The sequence below is a fragment of the Primulina eburnea genome, chromosome 8, assembly GCF_022965805.1.
Source record: "Primulina eburnea isolate SZY01 chromosome 8, ASM2296580v1, whole genome shotgun sequence".
Classification (NCBI taxonomy): Eukaryota; Viridiplantae; Streptophyta; class Magnoliopsida; order Lamiales; family Gesneriaceae; genus Primulina; species Primulina eburnea.
Window position 1 is genome coordinate 35,957,169 of NC_133108.1, and position 20,008 is coordinate 35,977,176.

General features: G+C 37.0%; 1 protein-coding gene across 1 annotated transcript in view; it reads right to left on the reverse strand.

Moving 5' to 3' along the window:
* The window catches only part of LOC140839464 (callose synthase 9-like), a 37,207-nt gene that overhangs the window by 6,455 nt on the left and 10,744 nt on the right, over positions 1-20,008 (reverse strand). Inside the window, 22 exon segments of the mRNA XM_073206182.1 lie at positions 593-705; positions 827-910; positions 989-1,104; positions 3,389-3,508; positions 4,051-4,165; positions 4,655-4,832; positions 4,916-4,984; positions 5,766-5,900; positions 6,717-6,826; positions 6,901-7,061; positions 7,157-7,247; positions 7,323-7,420; positions 8,198-8,318; positions 8,398-8,570; positions 8,693-8,774; positions 8,854-8,948; positions 9,641-9,665; positions 9,746-9,831; positions 10,040-10,126; positions 11,748-11,797; positions 19,129-19,210; positions 19,321-19,381. Of these exon segments, the coding sequence (XP_073062283.1) occupies positions 593-705; positions 827-910; positions 989-1,104; positions 3,389-3,508; positions 4,051-4,165; positions 4,655-4,832; positions 4,916-4,984; positions 5,766-5,900; positions 6,717-6,826; positions 6,901-7,061; positions 7,157-7,247; positions 7,323-7,420; positions 8,198-8,318; positions 8,398-8,570; positions 8,693-8,774; positions 8,854-8,948; positions 9,641-9,665; positions 9,746-9,831; positions 10,040-10,126; positions 11,748-11,797; positions 19,129-19,210; positions 19,321-19,381 (2,252 nt within the window).

Genomic DNA, 20,008 nt, shown 5'->3' on the forward strand with positions numbered 1-20,008 from the left:
GGTCCACTCCAACTAGAATTGGCTCAATTGCATCACCAACGTAAGTGACAATATAATTGAAGTAATTCTGTATTATTAGACCACAAATCACGAACATTTTGGACAGCTGTTGCTAGGGATCGACATGTGCTCTTGCTTGGATATCGATTAAGACACGGTACTTAGGTTGTTGTAAGGTTTAAAAGATTTGAGGAGCAAAAATATCACTAAATGTATCTTTTGTAAGGGAGAGTAGTTACCAAATGAGGGATTGTTGAAGAGCAACAATTGCTTTTGCGGGGAGAGTGATTGAAACTTGGTATTTGGACATCAGTATGGTTCAAAATGTGTGAGATATATCATTACCGTCGACTTAAACTTTTGTTAAAATGAAATGCGCTCAATCCTACAATATTTAACACCTACTACCAATTTCTTTGAAATAATGGTGAAAAATCTGCACCGAAAACCTAATTACTTCTTTCAGCGATTATCTTTATTCCTTTATTGATAACCATCAAGACAAGAAAAAATCATATCCCTTAAACATAAAGATTCCATATTAACTAAAATAAAACAAAAAAATGTTATCAGTTTCTTAAATCGGTCATACCAGAGTAGATATCTTCACTGATATTAATTACACGAGATGCCTTGCTAATACCACCCCTCGTAATATGGAACACTCTATCAAAAACATCTGGATGACCATAATGCATGCGAACCCTGAAGAACACCAAAGTATCAAGTAAAACCTATGCACAGTTTTGATTAACTTTAAGAGGCTGAGAAATAAACATAGTAGCAAGCAAACATTATGAAATAGCCATCCGGCAGGAGAACTTACTTCAGAGGATTTGCAAGAACACGTTGACCAAGAGTAACAAAACTGGATTCTTGACTAGACATGAAATATGCTAAAGAAGACACACTGCATGTGAAAGTTGAAGAGTTAGTTTATGATGAAGTATACATAGAGAAAAAAATGCAAATAAATCCCTTTAAATACCTTCCAGTAAATACATGTTCCCTGACACCAAGAATTGTCGGAGGACGAATTCCATGATCACAATAGAACTCTTCAAGAAGATTTCTCATCTTCAATGCTTCCTCAAAATAATTATCCTGAGAGATGAGGAGTTCATTAATGAAAAAGGTAGGCAGAAATCCCTGCACTTTTCTGGACAATGACAATTAGGAAGAAGAGAAAATTCACAAAAGCAAGCTAAAGAAATCCAAAAAGTAATATGTTCTTTAAGTATGTATTTTAGAACCAAAAAATCATCATGTAAACAATTTGTTTCATGATATGTAATGCCCGCGAATTTTAGCTATTGATTCATTGATAATCGATGTGATTATAGACGGAAAGGATCAGACCGAAAAAGACGAGAAAATACACGGAAAATGTGCGAGGACAGTAATCCTCGCGCATATGCGCGACATGATGCGCGCGTAGATGGCAGAGGACCTCGCGCATATGCGCGAGGAGGTGTGAAGACAAATACAAGTCTAGAGAACCTCGCGCATATGCGCGAGAGGCAGAGTTGCTGAGCGTAGAGACCAGTAGGTCTCGCACATATGTGCCAATGAAGGTCGCGCATATGCGCGAGACGTGCTGAATGAAAAATAAGCCACTTGTCCTTGCCATGCAATATAAGTTAAAAATCTTCATCTCCTTCAGATTTCAGCAAAGAAAACTGAGGAAAGCTTCAGAGAAATTCTCAAATGTCTCCCTAGCTTAGAATTGCGAATTTTGCAAGATCTAGCCATCCGAATTTCAATCCGCGCTTAGATTCTTGTTCCTCTCATCATAAGCTTTTAAAGGATGTAAGTTTTATTGTTTTCTAACATGGTTTGAAATTCAGATGTTGGGGGAATTATAGTTTGATTGATAATATGTGTTCTTGAGTTTACGGTAAACATATAATCGAAAATGGATTGAAGAAAAGATACCGTATGTTATTGTTCTCATTTTCCAGCTTATATGGCATGAGTTGTGCAGAATTTTGGGGTTATGATATGCATATGATTGTTGTTATGAATTGGTGATATTGATCTTACGATGTTTAAGTTGCCGGTATATCTAGACTACGACGTTATGCCGTCGAAATATATCGAGATTTAGTATTGATCTTCACACATCTTACTGGACTTGTACGTTGACATAGTGCGTATCAAACATGTTATTTCAGATTTGTATTGAAGGTTTCGAAGATTGAGATTGATTTAATCCAACCAAACACCGAGAAAAGAAAGGTATAAACCAATGTTGAACCGGGAAGAAGAACTCGAATTAGATCCGATTTGAGTTTTCCAAAACCACATACTAGATTGTTTATACTTTGTCTATTGAGTTATAGAAATGCACTAGAGATAGATGAGTCCTTGGCAGAGGTGCCAAGTTACTGGATGTTCGGTGATATCCATGTGCGTAGGAGAAGATCGACTCCTATTGTAGATATTCGATACAGAGAGGACCGAAGTCTGGGAATAAGACGTACCGCTACCCCGATTGGGAGAGTAGCTGAGAGATTTGTTACGTCTTATTCACACCGGGATCCCTAGACTTAGATGTGAGTCAAGTCAAAGAGTTTTATTTGTATTCACTAATGCGTCATAAATTATGATTCATGTTCTTTGATACATGGTTTATGCTTTTGTATATGATTTTATGCATTGCATGTATACATGTTTTATACTGGGATTTATTCTCACCGGAGTTTCCGACAGTTGTTGTGTTTGTATGTGTGCATGACAACATGTGGGACAGGATCAGGGTCAAGAAGAGGATAGAAGATCGAGTTTAGCGTGGTGATTACGGGATTGGAAGAAGAACTGGTTGTTTATCACTAGACATGTATTGAGATTCTAAACACTAGTTGTATATTGGTTTTGTATAAGATATTGAACTCGATCCCTTTTAAAATTGAATAAGACGATATATAAGTTGTTGTATGTCATACCTTTAGTTATGATGTTTAAATAAAAAGAAAAATTTCGACCCACATTATTTTTACACTTGATCCTTTTAATCCCAAAGATAAATGAGTTAGCGCTCGGGTCCCCACATGTTACTAGTTAGAATATAGTCCTCCACATAATGGGCATGAGGCATCTGTCAGTTTGATGGGAAACAAACGGAAACCTTAGAAAGGAAAGGGAAGGTTCATGCATAGAGTATGATATAAACAAGTAAGAGGCTAAAAACAGAGGTTGAAAGAAACAACTGGTCAAAGGAATCGGAATACAAATTATATTTATCAAAAGACTGATGCCATACACTATTTGCAGGACAACTTCGAACGATAGATTTAAGGAGAAACTAAAACCACATAAAAACCATTATCTTAAAAAATAAACGATCATCTTACATGGTTTCCGTATTTTTGAAAGAAAAAAACCCCACCTGATTCATGTCAATTGTCTGCACAGCATTACCACGAGTAAAGACTACAGCATGATTCTGGTTTTCAGGTTTCCCTTCACCGAGTTTAGGATTTCCTGGTAGCTTTATTGAATAGATTTCCTGTAATTTTCAAGATGATCCAAGAATTCAGCACAAATAACTTAATTGCAAATGGATTCAACTAGAGCATCACTAATGTACAAACCTTATGAAGTTTACCAAACAGATATATGTCCAAATCAAAATTAAAAAATAACAAAAACCGCATATAGATGAAAATGTGATTGATTGAAAGATATTCAGTCTAAAAGATGTAAACTCGTTATATAGAATGGACCAATAACAGATGATGCCAAATTAGACAATTATCCTGCTCAGAGTCGCAGAATTTAAAAGCAGCCACTCCACAAGCATCACAGCAGTACATATAAACTGTAGACCTTTCACAACTGATAACGAACACAAGGTTGTAACAATTCATCTCAAAAAATCTAGATACATATTACCATAAAAAACCGGAGACCTGTTTATTACCATAAAAAACCGGAGACCTGTACCAGGTATCCATTCCTTTTACCAGGCTTATACACATGGTTCCATATCCTAAACCACTGAAAAGAATAAAATGCAGGAGACCACAACATCTCTAATCCTTTGTTTACCTTATCTTTCCCATTAATATCAGCCTTCACGAGTTTTGAGAAATATTCGTTGTGTACTTTTCCATCTTTAAGAGTTTCAACCACGTCAATGAATGCGACTCGAAGAGCTTCATTTCTGTGTTGAAATATATAAGACAAAACAAAAATTATAGGAGAAACATAAAAGACATATATTTAGCATCTTACATAAGTTTCCTTTCAACAGAGGAAGACTTCTCTATCAATTAAAGCACTAGATCATTCTAGAAGGTAGTAATCAAGATAAGGTTTTGGCAATACCAAATATTTTCTAATTATTTTGATTAAGTTAGCAAGTAATGTCGATGCTAATAATATCCCACTGAATTGGATAGGGAAACATGGAGAGTTTAAGAACTTCTCGATTTCAGATTTATTGAGAAGTTGGAGTTTTACTTGTTTTTTAGCTGAGAAGGATTTTTCTTGTCTTTTTTCTTGTTTTGCAGATTTCTTGTCCGCTTATTGTAGTTTGTGCTTCTAATTAATTGATATATTAGTGTCCTATAAAAAAATATCCCACTGTGATAGATAAGGTAATATCTTAATTCGTATCCAAGTTGAAATGGCCGTCAAACAATTGCCCAACCTTTGCATTAACAGTGCAATATCTGCAGCCTCGGGTTTATGATCTTCTTTCTGCTTTCCATATATCTGACATGTAACAACATATGTGAACTTTAGATCTGCTTGAGCTCTGGCTTCAGGAGACAACTCAAAACCTTGAACATCAATCGATTCATTTCCAATAATATCTGCCTCTACATCTGAAATTAAGCATGAATCAACGACTAGGTATAGATATGACAAGCAAAAAACGAGAGAAGCATCGATTACTAGATATCCAAACCTCCAGTTGATATACGCTCCAAATAAGCTTGAAGCATAAGAGCTTTCCTGTAGTACATCATTCCACGAACTGTGTCCATAGAAGTAATGAGTAATCCGGGATTAAAGAGACGAGAAAAGTAAAAGTTCATGGTACTCATTTTTTACAGTCAAAAGCAACTAGGTTAATAATGTACACCAGTATATTTCCCATTAGAGCCACCACCAACACAGATGGCCAAAACAATGCTTTTGCTAAATCATACATGATGGAATGTTCAGTATACAAACATGAGACCGCTGTGTGCCGATAAGAAACAAAAAGATCACACTAAAATCACTATAAGGTCATAGAATTGGTAGGCCCCTCCAAGAATGTTGCCTAAAACTTCCCCTATTCTTGGATAGAGTAACATACAACACAAAAGCTCAAACTCATCCACTAAAGAAAGGAAGAAGTCAAAATCCAATACCCTGTGAGCATTCACAGATTATGTGAAAAAACCAGACTTAAACTATGCTGAAATATCTTCTGTAGTATTGCATATTTGATGTTTCCATTACAAGTGTCACAAGATAAGATGACAAGAAATTTTTCATTCCTACACCATTTATATTTAATAATGCTACGTTATAATTTCTTAGAAATTGAATATAGAAGTTTACAGTGAATAATTGTTTTTTGGATTTTAAGCTAGAGGCTAAAAGAAACTAAGTTCATGCTTCGCTAAAATAATCTGATTCATCAGAGACAAAACGTATATAAAAATAAAGGCACTTCAATATTTTTGCTACCTGTGGAAAAGAAATGAATAAGTCTTTTGACATAACGTAAACAACCAACATGGCAAGATGCATGACTGAAGACGCACCTGTTCTGGCTAATGTCTGCCCTCGGTAAGAAGCCCAAAACCGCAGTTCAAGGATATGATTAGGATTGTCACTAAATTCTGACTCTGTCGAGTTCTCGTGCCGTCCAATTCGAGAAAGGAAATTTTTCCATTCATCTGAATTTTAAAAAGAAAATATCTTCTTGAACAAAAAACAGAACACATAACAATTTCAACATGCCGGATACTGCGATAACTATGGAATGCAAATAAGTTGGACAACAAAATTCAAAGAACCATAACAAGATGCCGAATACAGTGTGAGGAAGACAACCCATAAAGAATCCAAAATTGATCACAAATAAGGGCGTCAATGAATTATGACAATTTCAAAAGAAATAAATAAAAAAATTATGTCCATTCACATTTCTATCCAATGACCGTGAGGCAAACAAAAACCTAGAGAGAGAGGGAATTGGAAATCAGACCAGGACCAAAGAGTTTCAAAAATTGCAACATCTACATAAGATTTCTAGAAAATAAATTAGATTAAATATGCGAAGGTGTCCAAAAGAGGCAAAATAATATGTGACAGTTTCGTGAGCTCAGAAATCAGCCTTAACGTGGAAACCGTAAAATAAAATATAATGAGAATATCAACGAAGAACCTAACCTATATAAAAAACAAACTAAAGATTAATACAAAAGGCTATAGTCTTAAGAAAAGAACGATACTCAGTGGTCCATGTGTTACTGCAAACTGCAAAATGTGGCGGCTTTGAGAAAGAAGCGTCTTTCAAGAGCTAAGCATAATACTACATTTGTCCTGGAAAATTATTCAATGATTTCTACAATGGCAATAATACACATATTAAAGGCTAAGGGGTTTTAAGGGGTAAGAATTGGCATTTAGATCAGAGAAACATCAAAAAGATTTCATCCAAAACATGGAAAAGAGGAGCAGACACAACATTCAAAAAAATTGTGAGGTACCTGGATATATCTTTTGGAGATAAAACAGCGTTGAAATGCCATCTTCATTTTCCTTTAGGAGTTCAGACATGCTGTAAAGCACGGTCTCTGAGTAATATGGAGTGAATACGCTGCCCAAGCAATGGTGAGTATTACATAAAATTCAGCACAATCCCCAAATCGGTGAAGAAAATGTGGCAGTTACCAAAAAGATAACATCTCCCTGACATGCTTGGCTACTGGCATCTCCATAAAAAGAGAATTAGTAAAGAACTCTAGCCTCCGTCTTGCTTCAAGATTCTTTGGTACGTTCGCAGCTGAATCTTTGATGGTGAGGAGTGCATACAACCTACTGACTTGTGATTTCTAGACATGTATAATGCATTTTAGCCCTTTCCCAAATAGAAAGGTATTGAACAGATATAAATATAGATAGAGAGACAGATAAGATAAAAGCATACCAACTCTGCATCTCTAGGCCACTTCAACTTTTGAAAGAGACGACCCTCAGTCCTTGCCTTGAAGAGCCTATTCCAAGTCTCGTAATTTTCTCTGCATAACCGAACAGGTTCAACATACAAGTAGGAGGTGGGAGGCAATACAAAGATGATAAACTTTTCAATAAACCTCATGTTGATAGAGAACATGTCATGTTGCATAACATCGTAAAGATCAAGGATGGCTTTAACAGCACCAGTTTCGAGTTCAGGAGTCTTATCCTTTTTCTACATAGATAAAGGAAAAAAAGTTGAATTAGCACCTAGAAATTGGATATATCGTGAAAAAAGAATACCACATCATCCAAAAGGAGGCATGTATGTATAGAGTCAAACAATATATTTAAATAAAGTATAATGTGGAAAAAGGTATACCATCCCATGATCAATGACCTCCCAAGTACATAATAATTTGTAGTTGTTCCGATCATATGCCCACGAGGGAAATCTTGACAACTACTATAGTCTTATAAAAGGTAAATTATGGATTCAAAATTGCCTCCATTAAGAACAAGATCAACCATCGATTACATAAATATAAGAGTGTGTGTGTGTGTGTGTGTTTATTCACATATTTTCATATTTGATTCCAGCTGGCAACATGCTGTCTTGTGTTACATAACTGAAATGATATAACCAAGAAACTGAAAATATCTTTTTTGAGTCGAAGAAACTGAAAATATCTCTCTGCCTTGCTCCTGTTTTGGGTCCTGAAATGTTTTGACATCACTAGGTAAGTTTCTCTCCTGAGTATAAAAGGTATGGCAGCCCTTTTGACAACCACCATCATCACTCCCTTCTTTCTAAATTATATATTACATAACAAATTATAGAAGAAACAAGCGAATGGTAGTAAGACAACAGAGAAGCCAATATGTATCCAACAACATAAAGAACATGCAACAAAGTCAAGCAAAATATAACTAAACAACATCATACAATCGCAGTGTCCAAGTTTCAAATTTTAAAAAGGGCTTCATTCATTGTCAGTCATTTAGCACGAACCAGTATTCCCAGGAGAGCTGTAACTTTCTGAATTAAAATGGGCAGTTTATTCAGGTCAAAGTCGACGAGAATACTTCCATTTGCTATACTTCCTTGAATGTCTTCATATATTCTTTCAATCCTGATATGTTATGATAATGAACTGTGAAGTACACAACCGCAAACAGCAACAGAGCAAAAAAAAAAAAGATGAAATCTACCACTTCTTCCCCTCATTGTTGCCTTCATCATCCAATATGGACGTAAGAATAAACTTGATAGCATAAAAGCACTCCTGAACCGCATATTTCATATATCCATCCTTTGAAATCCTGTCCCATAGCTCGTCCTGAGAATCTCTATTCTCCAAAGCAGTATCTTTAGCAACGAACAGCTTCAGATAGGAGAAAAATCACAAACCCATTTAGTAAGTATTACATAAAATAAATATATCACACGGATGAAGAATCTTGCAAATTAACAAATATAATTTTATGCTCAAATACAAGGTGAGACCTTGCTAGCTAGAAGAAAAAGAGGCCACTGAACCAGGGGAAGGCTCCCTGAATTTTTAGGCATTTGAAGCAATTCCATTTCCCTGTTGGAAATAATCAGTGAGACAGGAGGAGATTCATGTCAATCAAAACTTGCGATGTTCAAACAGGAGAATAGCTCACAGATCAGTAACATAATCTTCTTCGCGCATATTCCTTATGATCTCATTCCAAAAGGGAGCAAATCGAGCAGCATCCAACTTGTTCTTCCCTAAAGCCTTAATAAGACAGACTTTTGATTTCAATATAATTAAAATTTAACAGCTTGAAAGTGCCAAAATGCTGAATGGTTGAACAAATAATGGAATACAAAATACTTTAATTAGCAGGGTGATACCATTTCAAAGAGAAGTTGAATTGCAATTCCAATATCAGGCACTTTTCAATCCAATATTATTTATGACTATTTACCGGTTTAAAGTTTTGGATGACAAGGAAAAAATCCCACAAATTCTACGAGCAAAGAAAGAACCGTGTCATTTGCTTATTCTCCTTAATTTTTCAGCTTAACAAATGGAAAAACTTTAACATTTTTCTTTTATATAAAATGAAGTCTATGTTCTTGTGATCAACCTGAAGGGTTTCATTAGTCGCTGGTACTTAATCCCAGCCCTTATCTCCTTTAAAATTGTGGATTAACTAATTTCAAATCTAAGCGGGATCCTTTTGTTTCCCAAGGAGTGGAATTTTAAAGGACATACTTGTAACCATTCGGTCCCAAGCTCAATTACTTCCTCAAAAACAAATCAAACAAACCAATAGAAACATCAGATCATTCTACAATGGTAATGACAGTAATTTGTTCTGTGCTTTGTGCTGAGTTATTTTAGTTTCTCCTTCATCCTTGCAAGATTAGGTTTGTAAATTAGTAGACAAAACCATTAGCTTCCATCAGGGTGGTCTAACTAACCTGACCAGATGACTGGATTGAATCCCTGCCACAAAAAAATACTTTAATTTCAGAATATACAATTTCTAATGGGAGAGAAAGGTATCAAACTGAAGAAGAAATAACCTGTCAGGAACTGGCACATGCAGCGTATCCATGAAAGCCTCAGGAAACTTGTCAAAAAGATGATGAACAGCATCTAGAGATCTAATCTAAATTATGGAGAAGAAGTTGATTCAATACTTAAGCAAAAGAAATGTAATTTCAATTTTTTTATTATACTCTAGCCTCTTGGATAACGAGAAATACATGCATAACTGAAGATATACTTTCAACGCAGCAAAAAATGTTAAGACTGCATATGCTTGATGATCACATGACATTTTCATATATAAAGACATGCACAATAAAATACATCACCTCTCCAAGGCGATCTCTAGCACCCAGCAGGAAACCCCATAAAGCAGATATAACAGTGTAGAAAATATGGATATCTAAGAGATAAATCTGCAATACAGGAAACAAGAGGGAAATTATTAAGTGGGAGGAGACATAGCAACATATATTGATATTATACATTAGAAATCTCTTTCACAGAATATCATCACGACACTGAAAGAATAACCTTCTCTCACATATCATGAACTTTGAAATACATAATTCATTTATTTAAATTGCTCGTTTTTCCCCAATTTTCATCACAAGTTCATCAAGATTCAATAGATAACACAAGCAATTATTCTTTCCAGATAACAAATTAAGTAGTCAACCAACATTTCTAGGGTGAAGACCACATTCTTGAATGACCAAGCAAGGCCAGAAATGTCATTGATCACAAAACATCCCAAAATAAATTATGGTGGGACATGCAATATAGATTTTCAAGCTTCTCAACAAAGTCTTAACATATGTGAAAGATAGGAAAACACAAAGAAGTCAAATACAGCCGTGTGTAAAAGTAAAAGATCAAGAAATGAGGGAATTGGAGGCACAGTCCCATGGACCACTGTCCCAAAATTATGCTCTGGACTGCTCTAACAATTAGACACACTCAGAAAATTAAATTGGTTAATTATATAATCAAGCTAAGTACATTAGTTTCTCTCCACCTCAGGTACATATTTCTTGTATCCAACAAAAAAATAAGAACAAAAACAACAGCCATACAGAGATGGGTTGGTTAAGAGTAAACATAATATTTCCACGCATAAAAAGTAAGATTATAACCGTCCAAAACCCCATCCCATCAAATACTCACCGACACAATTATTTATGGTGATTCATCGCCCATCGGTGTTCTAAAAATCAGCCGCCACCTCTAAAAATTGGCCTAGGCAGCTAGTCGACAAGCCAGGGCGGCCCAAGGCGGTTAGGGCTTTTTTTTTGTTCCTTTTTTTGGTTTTTTTTTAAAAAAATGGTCTTTTAATTTAAAATTAAAATCCAATTTAAAAAATAACAGGTAATTTTTTTATAGGCGTTAAATCAAAGTCCAACAAGAAATGTGATTTGCTAACTTGTCCTACCACGTCAAACTTCATTTTTGTCAACAATCTAGAGTGAGAAAACATAACGAAGGTGATTTTGCATCCGAAAGAGAGGAAGATCACAGTTAATTTAATCAACGATGTAATAATAAAATAAAAAACTTTATCTATTATTTTATTAGTCATGTTCTCCCTACTTATATTAAACAATGATTTAATATTCTAAAATTAAAAAATAAAAAATAATTTAAAGATATTAATATATAATATTACTAAATATTATACAAACTAATTTAAAAAACCACCTATGTGGGCCTACCGTTTTTTAGAATACTTTGATTAATAAACTAAAACCATGCAACATTGGGTCATTGGAAACAGCAATTAAAAACTCAAATTGTTGTACACCAATTATTCAAATTTATAACCTAATTGCTTTCTTTAAACAAAAGAGCCAATGAAAGGAATAAAATTAAAAAACCCACAATCAATGTCAAAAGTTGAATAAATCAGAAAGATACTCAAGACCACGAAAAACAATTTTGACTGTATGACAGAGAACAGGGGAACCATCAATTCTCAAAATGGCAAAGATTTCAAAAAACCGAGACCAAAACACTAAAATAAAAGTTAAACATACTTACAGCCAGCACAGGCGCCCATAAGCTTAGCACGGTTAGAGCATTATGGTTATCTACACGTGAAAAATAGCAATTTTTCAATTTGAGAAAAGGCAATATTGTGAAACAATAAAAAGATTGCACATTTTACACTACACAAATTGAACTTGGAACAGAAGTGTTGGATGACAAAAAAAACAAATTCAAGAATTAGATTTGATAGTATGAAAACAAATACAATGATATATCTTTGGTATGGTATTTTTATTTTTATTATCTAGTTAATATCAATTTCCTACCATATTTATTCCCTTTTATTTTAATTATATCCATAATGATATGATTGTTCCATGAATGTAGGCTTTCATTACCAAATTTGTAAATTTTATGTTAAGTTTCAATCTGAATTAACGCTAAATTCCTAAGCTCCAGATTCAACGTGATGTTGATGTAGTAACCCTGAACTTGATATTTCAGCCTTTTATGTATCTAAAGACCATTAAGTGCCAAAAAAATGAAGTCAGGTTTCTGTCAAAGTGTGGTTTACGATGACCACCACACTTTCAGTCATCAACTCCTGCTGTCCACTTGTCTGATCTCTGTTTATTTGGTCAATGGAAGAACAATAGGTATCCACCTGCCTACTCTGTCTTCTGCCGCGAGATTTTCTTCAAGACATTGTAAAAAAATTGTTTTTTAAGTTGAAAACACGTCAATTCAGAATGGAGGGATGTTAGAATGGAAAAAATGTATATAAAAGTTTTTTTTTTTGAAATGAAACAATATTATTATAAAGCAATTGTTTACATCGGCGGATAAGTAATCCGCCAAATATTACAACTACCAATTTACGAGTTCAACGGTCATTTTCACGACCAAGCTAATTTCCAATCCCTAACTAAATCCGAGATACTGAGATGCCTGAATTCTGGCAGAACTATCAACCAACTTGCAACACGAAATTTTATTATTTCCCATATTTCATCCACCGTCTCCGAGTGATCTTGAAAGATTCTTGTGTTGCGTTCCAACCATAATGTCCAAAATATGCAGTGTACTGTCAAATACCAGAAAATTGATGGTCTTCTTGCGGCTTGCAGGCTCGGCTTTAGTACAAACATGTCTCTGGCTTCCTTTGGAAACGACCACTGAAATCCCAATTCTTGTATCACCTTGATCCAAATGCTATAAGAGAATGAACAATGTAGTAGCAAATGATCTTGGTTTTCTTCATCATTCTTGCAAAGACAACACCAATTCGGACGTAGGGCACATGTGGGCCATCTTTTTTGCATAGATTCGCATGTTTGCAATTTCCCCAAAGCCACTATCCACGAGAACACACGAACCTTTGTAGGTACAGGTGCATCCCAGATTTTGCGACCAAATGAGAAAGAATTGAGGTTTGAATTATTAAAAAAAGATTTGTAGAAAGACCCTACTGAAAACACCCCCGATGAATCACCCAACCAAACTCTATAATCCCCAACACCCCGCTGGACTCTCACCGATTGTAAGACCCCTAACAAGACCACAAAATCATGTTCTTCCCTCTCGTTAAACCCGCGTCTAAATGTTAAATCCCAACTAGTTATGTAGGTACCATTTCTCATTGATTGATTAACGAAGAACTGGATAGGCTTATTAATAACAGAAGAAATGCGAAATAAAGAAGGAAAACGCTCTTGAAATGGTACCCCCCCACCCACTCATCCTCCCAAAAGCGAATAATGTTACCTTCTCTGAACACTCCCCTAACTAACTGATGAAAAGCCGGGTAAGATCGCGAAATGCACTTCCAAGGGCTTCTGAACGTCGCATTAACCGCCAACCCCAAATCCCATCCATTAACTTGAACACCATACAGACTGCTTATAACCTTTTTCCAAAGTGAATCTGTTTCCACCGACCCACGCCACCACCATTTTCCAAGTAATGCTTTGTTACGTAATGAAATATTTCCCAGTCCTAGACCTCCCCTATCTTTTGGTAGGCACATTTGCTCCCACCCCACCACATGACAATGACTTTCCCCATCAGCTCCATCCCAAAGAAAGTTCCTCATTATTTTTTCCATCTTGAGTGGCACTTGATTAGGCACTTTGAATAAAGACATAAAATAAGAAGGCATTGCGCACAAAACTGACTTGATCAAAATTAACCGACCCTCCCTAGAGAGAAAAGACTTTTTCCAACTCGCTAACTTTTTTGTCATTTTTGATATTACCGGTTCCCAAAAATCCATTGTCCTCGGGTTTCCTCCCAAAAGAATCCCCAAATATGTAATCGGCCACTTCATTTTTTTGCAACCAATTGCACTTGACAATGCAACGATATCTTCATCTGATCGGTTCATTCCTAACAACTCACTTTTTTCCCAATTAATCTTTAGTCCAGGTTGTTGACCGAATGTGTTAAGAATATCCACAATTGCCATCAAGTATTGATGTGACTTTGCAAAGAATAATGTATCGTCCGCAAACTGGATGTGAGAAATTTCAATCTTTTGTCTCCCTACCTCAAGTCCTTCGACAATATTATCATACTTTGCTTTGTCAACCATCCTTCCCAACCCATCGACAACGAGGTTAAAGAGGAATGGAGATAGTGGATCTCCCTGTCTGAGTCCTCTTTCCCCTTTGAATTTTCCGCAAGGTTTTCCGTTAATGAAAATCGAGAAAGATACATTTGAAACGCAACCCCTTATCCATCTTCTCCATCTCTCACAAATCCTTTTTTCCTCAGCACATAGTCCAAGAAATTCCAGTCAACCTTATCATAAGCCTTTTCCAGATCAACTTTGAAAACCCACCCCTTTTTTTTATTTTTCCGATATGCCTCTGCAACCTCGTTTGCAATTAGACAGCAATCCAAGATCCGTCTTCCCTTAATAAAGGCACTTTGATTTTCCGCAATCGTGGAGCTCATGACTTTCTTCAATCTAGTTGCGAGGACCTTTGCCAAGATCTTATACAAACTTGTGATCAAACTAATAGGCCTGAAATTGTTGATCTTGAGTACATTTTGTTTTTTCGGGATAAGACAAATGTAAGTTTCGCTAGTAATACCATTAACAATCCCAGTCTCGAAAAATTCAGCAAAGACTTTCATTACGTCCTCCTTCACTGTATCCCAATTGTGTTGGAAGAAAGCGATAGTAAATCCATCCGGGCCTGGGGCTTTGGATCCATCACTTTCAAATACTGCTTTTTTGACTTCTACCTCCTCAAATGGGGCCTCCAACGCCTCAGCATGTGTTAACCCAATTTCACTCCACTCCAACCCTTGAAAAACTCCCTCAACCACGCCTTCCCCAACCCTCTCCCCACCCTCTGATTTTCTGTACAGCTGCCGATAGAATTGTACTATTTCCTTTGTAATTTGTGATTCCTCGGTGACAACTGAGCCGTCCTCCAACTCCACTTTTTCTATCATTGCTTTATTTCTTCTGTTATTCAACAAGGAGTGGAAAAATTTCGTGTTCTGATCCCCTTCCTTCATCCATTTTAATTTTGCTCGTTGACTATCCATTTGAGCTTTACGGATTATCAAATTTTCCAATTCACATCTTAACTCCTTCCTGTCCTCTTTTAACAATTCGGACCACTCTCCATTTCCTTCTATCTCATCCAGCTGTTTAATCTTGAAACTTACTTCTTGAATTTTAGTTCCCACATCTCCCCATTCCTCCCTGTTCGGCTGTTCCATCTTCTGATTTCTTCTTTGATCAATTTCAGTTTGTGCATAAACTTGTAGCCTTCCCACCCTCGTGTATTTCTGTTATTCCACCATGTCTGTACAAGGTCTCTGAATTTGTGATGAGCAAGCCATATATTCTCGAATCTAAACGGAGTCGGTCCCCACCTCAACTTAGCCGTATCAAAAATCAGTGGACAATGATCCGAGGTAGTCTTTGGTAGAGCCGTTTGTCTAAATGATGGAAAAATTTCACGCCAACCTCTTGTGATAAGAAATCTGTCTAAACGACATCAAATCGGTTCTACTCTAAGATTAGACCAGGTGAATTTTGCGTTAAGAAGCGGTGGATCGATAAGTCGTAACTCGTCAATCAAACAGTCAAAGCAAGTCATACTCGTGGTGTGAACCCGGCTGTTCAGCTTTTCCCCCGTGTTTCTGACCACATTAAAATCCCCTCCCAAACACCACCTCTCCCCACAAATCGAGTACAATCCAGCTAGCTCATCCCAAAAAAATTCCCGATCTCTTGGTCTAACCGGGCCATAAATGGCTGAGAACCCCCCGCTTGTATCATCGTGCCAACTGATCTCAATGGACACTGAATACTCTCCTATCAGATTTTAATAACTTTCACAACTCTGGGATCCCATATGACCACAATACCCCCCGCACTTCCCACCGATGGTAGCCATACCCATTCTACAAATCTCGATTTCCATATACTGGCAATAAATCTTCTGTCCACCCGTTCACTTTTAGTTTCCAAAAGCACCACAATATCTGGATTTTCTTGGCGTATAACTTTTCGAACAACTTCTCTTCTTCTAGCCGCCCCACCTCCTCTGATATTCCAAGAAAAGATCTTCATATTAAAATTTTTCCTCCCTTCGAAGATGAGCCTCTCTCGTATGTAATCCCACATCTTAGTCTGTAAAGTTCTCTGCTTAACCTGCTGTTCGATATCCTCACCCCATCCTCACAACTTCCTTGTAAAGATAATTTTTCCTTAATTCCTCCCCCACAGATTTTTTTAGCCATTGCAGCCCCTTCGGAAGCTTCTTTCTCGATTCCCGGCTTTTTGACTGCTCTCACCAACCCTCTACCCAACCACCCAGTAAAGGACAGACCCCTAACTGAAAAAGAGACTGGTAGGATAGAATGAAGATTGAAAGAATGATAAAAAAATGAGGAATGTATACCCGAGAGTACCTGACCCACATTAGTAATCGTGTGTACCGTTTCAGGTTGCTTGGCCGGTATAATTGATCTTTGTGGAGATGAGAACAAGCCTGCCAATGATTCGCCAACTTCCTCGAAAGCAAGTGGTTCTTCAAATTGTAATGAGATTTGAGAATCAGATTCAATGGATTCTAGATCTACCTCCGATGGTTCTTCAATCGAATCCTCAAACTCAAGATCATCGCTAACATCCATTTCGCACATCCCTTTCTTTGTGGTTGTTTTTTCCGAATTAATACACCCATCCATGCCCACTTCTTCCTCGTATTCTACATCTTCATTTAGTCTTTTCCTTCTGTGATAAATATTTCCAAAAGTGGGCAATAAGTTCTTGGTGCTTTGATCACCCTCTCTCTTGTCTTGGACCTCCATCTCCTTGTCTTCCATAGAAGTAATTGAGAAGCTGCCGAATTTAGGGTGTGCTTTAGGAACAATTCTCGCCAGAATTTTGTTCACCTTGCCCACATGTTTTTTTGAATTTGCAGGCATAGTTGCTGTACTGTCAAGTGCTTGTCCCCTATTGCTCAACCCCTGCCCTTCTTCCCTTCTTCCAGTATCTGCATTTGATGTACTTTGTTTCCCCACAGCTTGTTGTGTATTGTCATATTCGGTTCGGACTTGTGAATCAATATCCCCTTTGCTAGTCCCACATTGTTGGATTCCAGTGTGCTGTAATGTCCTTCGAATATTCTGATTTCCCCATCCCGCCAAGGTTTTCTTACCATTCACCACTACTTGCGCATAAGTTTGCTTTTCGTAGCTATCATAAGCAGAAGAATCAAAAGTTTCAACCCGAATAGTTACCTCTGTAGTTCCTCCTTCCATCGGTATTTTCATTCGACTCTGAATGAAACCTCCTTCCATACCTTTGACCTTAATTTTTGCAGCACTTAGATCTCTGAATGATAATGTATCAGTATGAATTTCCACCAATCCTCCACAATTTCCACCAATGATTTTAAAATTATCCGGTGTCCATAATTTCCAAGAGAGTCCGTATATACTAATCCAGCTGTTGCAGCATTTTTCTACTATATCTGCCGAGTTAATGTCATCTCTCCATGCCTCAAAGTCCAAGGAAATCCCATTATCAAAGAACCCTCTTCTCAGTTTCAAATAGAATGAAAAGTCATCAGTATTACTAGGCCACCACACCGCCTTATTCGCTTGGAATGGGAAGAGTTCTACCTTGCTCTTTGTGGCATCCTCCATTGTAGCTTGAATATTTTCCCAGGATAAATTTACTCTTCTTTTTTTGACAATGAGTGCCTCCTCCCAATTCTTCCTAGGATATTGTCTATCACTGTCGTCCAGACTTGGGTCCCGCCCTTGGTGTTGAATCTTCTGTAGAAAGCTATCCTCCTGCTTGTAACTAATGGTCTTCCCGTGATTCATCCCAATAGGTGCTTGAGTATATTTTGGCTGCTGATACCCTGACGACAGTTTTCCCAAAGCAATCGATATTTCTCTCCAGCCCGATGTTTTGTTTCCGCTTGGCACGATGGTAGTAAATTTCCTTCCTTGTTGAGTAATTTTTGACAGCTCCAAAAAACGTCCACGGTTGTTGCTGAAAAGTTGAATAGTGAAAACAGCATTGCGGCCCCGAAATCTATAGAACGTTGTGCCCGATAGTGGTGCCATAGCAGCATCTCTGAATCTCGAACCTATCCAGCGGGCTTCCTCATGGTCGAAATCCATCATGTAACACGCGTTCCGAGTTCTTTCTGCCCACCAGATAAACCTGCCTCTCTTGCCCATTCTCATCGTGAATAATTTGTGTTCAATCTTAATAACTTCATCTGTCAGTCCTATCCTACTACCCAAAGGTGGCTGTCGATACTGAGCCCGATTCCAGTGGACTGTTGTCATCTTGAAATACCCACGAAAGACCGAGACCAAATCACCGAGCCATATTAAGAATTTAGACGACTAAACGGGAAAATCGGAGCATTTGCACAACAGATCTAGAAATCGAAAGCTGTCAAATAATCTCGGGGAAGTGTTCGCCGGCGGCCGGCGGCCGACGCCGGTGACTGGGGAGGTTACGATCAACCGTACTCAGTGACTAAATAAGTTGATTGAAGAAAAGAGGAATCCGATTGAGTGAGTGGTGGAAAAGGGAGAAAGCATTTTCAAAAAATTCTCTCTCTAAAACCTACTAGAAATATAAATACTGTATATAAAAGTTAGATTTAACATTATCAAGATTCAAAAAATGGGATCTGTATTCTAATCTAAAAGAGATTTAAAAAGCTTTCACCCTTTGGAAACTATGTCGGGGTTGGGTTGCAGGTCTCCACGAACAATCAACTAAAATCTCTCATATTACATTATATGTTCATTAAATTTCTATCAGTTAGAATTCAACAAGTAAAAGTGGTGCAATAATAATACCAATCTCAAAGAAACCACAAACATTAGGACAGACATCATAATAAACTGCTCCCTTGATAACATTGTGGCTTACTTTTTGACACTAGATCATGCCAAGAATATTGCCTGATATCCATTTCTACTATCAGCTTAGTTGGCCCCGCCAGTGGTCTAATCTGTGAAGTGAAGCACAAAATCAATAGGGTGCTAAATTATCTAATTTCAGGCAAAGACAACTGAGATATGCAGCGTTCAAAAGCAAATAACAGAAATGTCTTATGCTTACCAGTAGGAAATAAGCAAAAGAAAATTTGCATCCAAGTACAACAAACCAAAAGATCATGTATCTGCATTGCCATGAACAAGGGCTAATAAGTTACAACCACCATTAGATCAAATATTATTCGATATACTCACGCAAAAACATGGAAACCAGGAACACATTCCAATAAATTTACACGGCCATCAGAAATCAATTGAGAAGGTAATAACTACATATTTGAATGGAATCAGCAGAAATTATGCCCACCCAACAATCACATGGAGCGTCAGCAGAAATGGATGGAATTAACTGAGGTCACCCCAACATCAAGAAAACAATGCGTTTGATAAAGTGAATCTAAAATACTCCAGATAGCTTCAGCAGAAATGGATGGAATTAACAGAGGTGACTCCATATCAAGAAAACAAGGCATTTGACAAAGTGAATCTAAAGTGAACGAGATAGCTTCAGCAAATCATCATGTTCCTTATTGCCAAAATGCCCAAACAAATCAAACTTGAAAGCATCCCCTCTCTCCCGCAAAGACTATAAGCCAACAGCAGACTGCCACTGAATCTCAGCTGGGCTCGAGTCAAGTGGGAAAGCCAAAACCATGGGTCACTCACAGTCATCATAATACAGAAAATCTAATATCATAACGAATCCTTTCAGCTATCTTGCGAAGAATGAAATCGTCAACATACAAACTTAT